The 7,560-nt window shown below is 40.8% G+C and overlaps 1 protein-coding gene across 1 annotated transcript in view; it reads left to right on the top strand.

Annotated features, from left to right (window-relative positions):
- Nucleotides 1-1,657: 1,657 nt before the first annotated feature.
- RFX7 (regulatory factor X7) overlaps nucleotides 1,658-7,560 on the top strand; it is a 117,921-nt gene continuing 112,018 nt past the window's right edge. Inside the window, 2 exon segments of the mRNA XM_036033903.1 lie at nucleotides 1,658-2,290; nucleotides 2,293-2,377. Of these exon segments, the coding sequence (XP_035889796.1) occupies nucleotides 2,218-2,290; nucleotides 2,293-2,377 (158 nt within the window). The 5' untranslated portion in view covers nucleotides 1,658-2,217.

The following is a 7,560-nucleotide window of genomic DNA, read 5'->3' as shown; positions in this document are numbered from 1 at the left end:
TACATATGCAAATGAATTCATAAGCCTGCATTTTCCTAAAGTGGTTAAACTAACAGTTATCTTAGGTTTTGGAAAAGGGGGACCGTTTGTGTGAAACAATCAGTGCAAGGTATTCAGGGTTCAAAGGAATCCAAGAGCCCTGGAGTCTACATGGAGGAGCTGTGTTTTGCACACAGGCATCCTCCCTCCCTCCCCCCAACCCCACCAAGTGCAAGCATTCAGGGTCAGTTTGGGAATGCCCTCTGTGGACCAGGCCTGAGGGCACAGCAATGCAAAAGCAAGAGGGTTCCCAGGCCAAGGAAGGGAGCTAAGCACTCCAAAGGCCAGGAATCCCAAGCCAGATTCCCCACCTACCAGGAGTTTAAAAGGTAATAGAACCTCATGGCCCAAAGTCCAAGCACAGCAGGAAAGTGGCCAGAGAATCTTGTCAGGTAGACATCTGATATAAACTGTCAAAAAAAGTTAAAGTTGAAGAGCTCATAACACCCACAGGCCCAGAGAAAGGTCAGTGTGAGCTGAGCAGCTGTTCCATCTAGTGCCAGGGGCCTTGGCTGTTGTCTTGTACACCCAGGCAGTTTGGGCCTCCCTGATCAGCCCCACCTAGAAAAGCCAATTCTGCTCTTAAAGGGCACTTGCTTGTTTCTGGTAGGGAGTTTTACTCTTAGTGGGCAAAGCTATCTCTTCAGTATGAATGGGGAAAAGGCGGCAGAGTGTGTCAGAGGTTCAGCGGGCTCCAAAGCAAGGAGCTTGTGGCTGGAGACTGCACCTCCATATTGGGAGGACTACGCGCTTTTCTTTCAGAATCAGGCAGGGGCCTTGGCTGCCAGGGACCCTGACAAGCCGCGACTTGAGCTGCGCCTTAGAGACTCGGTTGGCTTGAGAGCGGCACAGAGGAGGGCGGGCATTCCTGGAAAGGGGGTGAGGTGGGGAGGTGAGGGGAACAGCATGAGCAAAGACACGAAGGAAGAATGAATCTGCTGTGCGTTGAGAATGGCATGGAGACTTCACTGATTGGAGCCTGGAGTTCTTGCAGGGGGATGGAGGCAGCTATGATTGGATAGCTAAAGTGGGGCCAGATTTGGAGGGCTTTGAATGCCCGACTGTGGAGCACTCAACCCAGCTCCTCCTGACTTGCGATTTCCGTTCAAGACTGAATTACCTATAGGGTGGTTAATTCCAACGGGTGTTTTTCTTTGGGGGCTTCTTTAAAGTCAGCATATCCTCTTATCTGCTTCAATTCTCTTCATTTACCTAGGGAAAAAAGTAATCTTCACTTGTCGAGAGGAGGGGGAATAATGTTGATTAATTTTACTTTCCTTGCTTTGAAGATGCAAAAAAAAAAAATCCCATTTCCATGCCAAATATTAAATTTGGTTTCTCCTCCTCCGCCTCCCGCAAGTCCTCTTTCTCTCGCCAGCACCTCCCCCACGCTTTCCTGCTCTCCTCCACCCTCGCGGCCAGTAAGCCTCCTTGCCCGGGCGGTGCACGTTCCGGGCCCAAGGGGCCCCGCGCTCGGCCTCCACACCCGTGCATCCTCCTCCCAGCCCCCCGTGCCTCGCCAGGGCACCCGCACACACTGGTCCACGCCCCCCCACCCCCGCCCAGCGGAGCGGTAGGTGTTTTGCCGTCTGCGCTGGGCCGCAGTGCGGCTGCGCGCACAGGGCTGCCTCCAGGGCAGGCTGGGCAGCGGCGGCCGCGGGGCCAGGAGCGAGCGGCAGCGGCGGCGGCAGCGGCGGCGGCGTGGGGAGCGGTGTGGAGCTGAGCTTGGGGCTGCAGCAGAGCGGGGCCCCCGGCGTAGAAAGACCCGGGGGCAAGAAAGGAAGGCCAGGCCGTGAAGTCTCTGAGCAACCATTCTCCTCGGATTTGGGGGAGCCTTGCCCCCCACCTCATCTTCGACGACCCCTCCTTATCCCTTAGCCCCGGCCGCTGACGGGAGGAGGCGGCGGCGGGGGGCTGAGGGGCGCCGCCATGCCTCTCCCGCGGTGAAGCGCCCCGGCCGTAAGGAGCCTCTTGGTCTCCCCGGTGATGTCCCCCAGGCGGCAGGCGACTCACTCGAGCCCTGGGGTAAAGGCCTAGCTTATCCAGCTTCCTTCCTCCTCCTCCTCCTCCTCTTCCTCCCTTCCCCCTCCTCCTTCTCTCCCCTGTCGTCCTCCCCTCCCCGTCGATTCCCTCACCCTTCCCCGCGCCCCCATCTTCCCTCCCACCCCTCCAGCAGCGATGGCAGAGGAACAACAACAGCCGCCACCACAGCAGCCTGATGCCCATCAGCAGCTTCCCCCTAGCACCCCCAACTCGGGGTAGCTCTGCCAGCCCTTGTGCCTGGGCTGCCAGGGACAGAGGCCAGCGCGCTGCAACACGAGATCAAGAACTCCATCTGGTAAGAGGATCCACCATCGCTGGGGTAAAAAAGCCCAGGCACATTTCTGCTGCAAAGGGGGTGGGGGCGGCGGGTGGGGAGCGGGGGAGCAGACTGATGTATTCATTGAATGTGGGTATCCAGGGTCGAATGCATATTTATGGGGCCCCTGGAGGTGTGGGGACTTCGCATCAGCCCTTGGTCTCTATATCCCCAAAATGCTTTTGCCCCCTTCCTCAATTGTAAGTGCAGATAAACAAGTTATTTATGGTTTTCACTTATGTGTAAGAGAAATATGGGTCGAAATTGTCATCTTGCACGATGGTAGCATAAATTTGGGACTGAGGAATATGAAATGTGTTTACTCCTTTTTGCAGTCATACAGGGAGGAAGAAGTGTATTGTGAATTTTCACCAAACAGACATTGTGCGTAGGAATATTAATAGGCAGCACAAAACCTAATGTGTCTCTTCCTTTCAGTTGCTTTAGCTGCTCTTTCTGAACGTTTTTGCCTCCTGTATTCTGAGATTAAATTTCTCTTCCAGGCAGTTAATTCTTTGCATTGATTGTGAAGAAAGGGCTTCTTTAGCATAAGGTATTTTATTTTAAGGTGGTAGTTTACACCGTGATATTTTTTTAATTTAAGAAGGTATCTTTAAAATAAATGCCTCACCATTTCGTGTGTCTTTTTTAGAAACCATAGGTGAAATATCCTTTGCTATTCCTGTACTTTCTTGTACGAGAATTTCTAATATTTCCGTATTAGATTAAACTCTGAAAGACTGGTGGCAGTCTTTTAATAATTAAACATACTGAGTTAAGTCTGTCCTTTTAGAGCCATTGCAAATATTCTTTGAACATGAACTTGCATTCTTTTTGTACTATTCTTCATTAACATTTTTAAAAATGTAGTGCCATTTTAAAATTAAGAGACTACTTCTAATAGAAGTTTAAAAATAGAATTCAATTGATGTTAAAAAGCTCTGATTTAAAAAATGAAATCCTTTATGTCTATTATTAATTAAATGACTAGTAAAATATCAAAACTCCTTTTACATTGCAACTTAAAAATAAGTGTATCATAAAATAGCTGACATTGCAGTACAGTATTTGCACATTTAAAATGTGACAACTTTTAAATACAAATTTAAGGTTTGTCATGTAGTAATTTTCATTATTTTCCTGGTGTACATCCATGTTGTCATGGTGCTAATATGAAGTAGGTCAGTGCAGGCTCTAATAGTTTTACTACTACAGTAGTTGGCAGCTGAGTATCTGGCTTTCATTTTTAATTTTAAAATGAAGTTTATATATTTTAAAGGATAATTTATTTTTGACTTTGACAGTAGTCATGTTGTGGCAACCTGAAGAGGTCAGAAAAATAGTATTTAGTGTGTGTGAGAGCGAGTGAGTGTGTGAGAAGGCTTTATTCTTCAATGGGTACCCTTATCCCCTTTTAAAAGCCACAATTTAAAGATAGAGATGGTTCAACTCCTGCTTACCAGAACTGGAGTGATCCCCCCATTAACTTGATGTAATGTAAGTGTCCCTGAAATCATCATTACAATGAATTTAAAGCACTTTGGTGTTTACATTCAAGTAAGGGGCATCCAGGTTGAAAGGGCTAAAATATTTTAAGAAAGATATATTTAAAAAGTTGAATTAGTTATGTATGTTTTAATTTATTATGAGAACACTGGGGGAAAGGAACCTTCTTTTTATATTTTTAAAATAAGAGTAAGTTTTACAGGCATCTGACTGAAGTGTTTGAGTAATAATGATAGTAGAGTGTTCTTTTGGTAAATCATGTGATTTAATTACTTTTTTTCATTGATAATTTATGTTTACACATCCATTACAACTTAACTGTGCTGACTTTAGTGTGAGAAAACTTATCCTGAGGTAGAGTCCACTTTTAAGATTTTGGTAGCTGCCCTGGAAAAATAATGGGCAACAAATACCTTAACCTTAATTCCTGGATGTCCAATTTTAATCTTTACTTTAAAATTATAGTGGCACACTTACTGGCATTAATTTTCAACTCTAGAAATCCTGTTTGCAAAAATTATTAAAACTACAGGAGAACATTAGTGATCATAAACATTAGTGCATAGATATATTTAATGTGTAGTCTCATATTCCATGCTCCACAAGACTGCATTTATGGTATTCATCAAGTAGTTATATAAAATAAAGACATTAAGTGAAATACCTTTATTACCATCTTCTAAGAAATAGTATGTATATATATGAACTTAAAATCACTTGTAATAGATAAGGTTGCAATTCTTTAGGTATCTCACTTCACATTTCTTGAGGAAATAATGTCTTACCAATTTTTTTATTACCTGATAATGTTCTGAGAAATTAATAGTTATTTTCTATATCAACCTTTGGTAACATTACTAATGAATGTTTAAAATTACATTAAACAGAAACATAGCATTTAAAAATTATTAATTGGGTTTTACATTTAGGTTGACCAGAGTTCATTGGACTTGCAGCTCGCAAACATGTCTGTACTTGTTCTCTTATTCTTCAAATATAAATATAGTATGTGATGTAGGCCTTTAGCTGAACAATGGATTATTATCTTGGTTCATAATTATTTTTGTTTGTTAAACTAAAATGCTATTTGATAAAAGTATTCCCATGATAATTTCAAGCATCAAGTGAGTCTTTGAAAAAAAGATTAAGTATTCAAAGTTGAAATTAAGGTACTTAATGAGATCAGAAACTGTATTTCTTAAAAATTGGAAATATGTATTTTTAAGATACTTCTAACAAATAGAGATTTTACTAACTTGATAGTGGTGTAATATTTGTATAATATATTTATGAATAGCTTCAGCTGAAATCCAGGTTAACAAGCCTGCATGCACTTTTCTTGACCTTCCTCATTCCCACTCCACAGACAAAGGTCCAAATGATTTACACTACTCGCTTGAAAGGAGATGTGTTTGCAGAAGTGTGTTTAATACTGAGTATACTGTAAGAATGTTATATATATTTTCTAAACAATTGAATTATAAACTTTTCATTAAGAAAAAGAAAACTAGTAACCCATTTTTTTTTTTTTTTTGTAAATGAAGACTCATACTGGCAACCTAAAGCAAAGCCACAACCACACCTCACTGCAGACTTTAGCTTACATTGCACCCTTCTTTGGTTACCTAAAAAAAAAGAATACAAAAGCAAGTTTTCCTTTCCTCTTATCTCCAAGTGTCTTCATGGTTTTAAAATTATATTTTGCTTAAACAAAAAAATTTGCTAAGGGCTTTTCTTTTCCTTTTTGAAGAAGTTTTACTTGAAATCGTTACAGAATAAAATTGCTATAGAAAAAATTACATTTGTGTTCTCTTCTGCCTGTTTGTGATTAGTTATTTTAAGAATAATTATTTACTTACTAGAGTGGGAGTGATTAACATATTTGCTATTAGGCTGTGACCCAGAGACTACAAACCTTTTCCTAGGAATTCAAACAAAACCCTGATGTTTTCTTGTAGAAAATATTTTAATACTGTATGTATTCAACAAGCAAATTCAGGGATTCTTAAAAGAATTAGTGATTATCGTTAATATTTATGTAACTTTATTATCAAGTAAGACCTTGTAAACCATTTCTTAAAACAGTCTTATAAGATGTGTCATTGTTCTACCCACTTTATGGAAACAGATAAATCAAATGACAGGTAAATTACTAGATTCCCCTGATTCATTATCAAACCATGGAAGCAGTGCAGGGACCAGAGCTCCTTGTCTTTATTCAATCTTGAAAGTCATACAGACTTCTGAATCTGGTACATTTTAGATTTACGGTTATAATCATGGTAGAATTACACATGTGGACCATTTTGGATGTTATCTAAATTCTAATTTAATCTCAGATTGAGGAATTTTGTTTAACTTCCTTATTTCTTAGTTACAGTGAGCAAAGTATGGTGATCCTAAGGTTTATGTAGCTATTCCACATTAGTCCTGATTTCTGTGCCCTGTCCTAGAACTTGGCAGTTTTGTCCTTGGTTCTGGGTCAGGTATTTTATTAGCTCTGTTTGAGAAACAGTTATTGTTCCTTCATCTGCAGTAGGAAACATTTACTGTAAAGCTCCTCACCCTAAAGTTGACTTGAACTGTAGCTCATGACCTTCATTTTGCTTGAAAATTAAAGACTGACTGGTACATCAACTGGCTTTCATGTATTTTCAATTAGTTGGTTGACATGCTATCTGCTCTGAGTTCAGTCTGTCTTACACACACAGCACTCCAAAGACTTAGAATGCATTTTGCTGGTCTGCGTTGAGGCCACCTGTTATGGTTGCATCCCAGCACTTAGTGTTTCTGATTCCAGAAAGAAGGTTCTCCTCTACATTTGAAACTTTTGAATTTGTCTTCTCTATTGACCAGAAAGGCAAGTTAAACAGTTTCAAGCTCCTTGACTTTCTGGCCTTGTTTAGCTTAGGCAAAGGATGTGTGCATGTTTGTGTAAGTAATTGACCAATTTGCTCTCCCCATTGGGAATTATCTTTAATGATGTTATGTACAGAACTGATTTAGTTTCTATATCACTATTAGTTTTTGGCCTTATTGGGGGAAATGAGTTTCACAGTTGTAGAAAAGATAGAAGTGTTTTCATTTGTTATGAAACAGGCTTTGAATAAAAACTTATGTCAAATTACTTGTTATGTTAGAAAAATAATGTTGCATGTTAAAATTGTACAAATGAAAATAATTAAAATGAACATTGACATTTACTCAAATTTGAGCACTTTATGCAAGAACAGTAAGTACTTACATGACTACCAGCTGTATGTGAAGTACTATGCTAGAGACTGACATTTGAGGACCATGCATTCACTTGTACAGTAGTATTAACCTAAGCAAAAATGTGCAATGAAACATCTCTTTTATTCATTGAGGGGACCAGGGGAAAAGGTGACAAGTGCCAGAGTGTTAATTGTAGTAAAAATAGATCTTAGTTTCCTTGTCTGGAAAATGAAATGTTCATATTAGATGACCTTGCAAGTTCCTTTAAGTTAAATTATGACTCTGTTACTAAATTAATGTTGACAGTGATAGTAAAGCATACCATAAGCACATTGAAAACTAACAGCATAGCTCTGGCTGGTGTGGCTCAGTGGATTGAGCACCGGACTGCAAACTGAAAACTAACAGCATTAGCTAATCACAGCCAATCAGCAGGACAT

This window comes from Phyllostomus discolor, chromosome 1, assembly GCF_004126475.2.
Source record: "Phyllostomus discolor isolate MPI-MPIP mPhyDis1 chromosome 1, mPhyDis1.pri.v3, whole genome shotgun sequence".
NCBI lineage: Eukaryota > Metazoa > Chordata > Mammalia > Chiroptera > Phyllostomidae > Phyllostomus > Phyllostomus discolor.
This window is presented reverse-complemented; position numbering and strand designations above follow the sequence as displayed.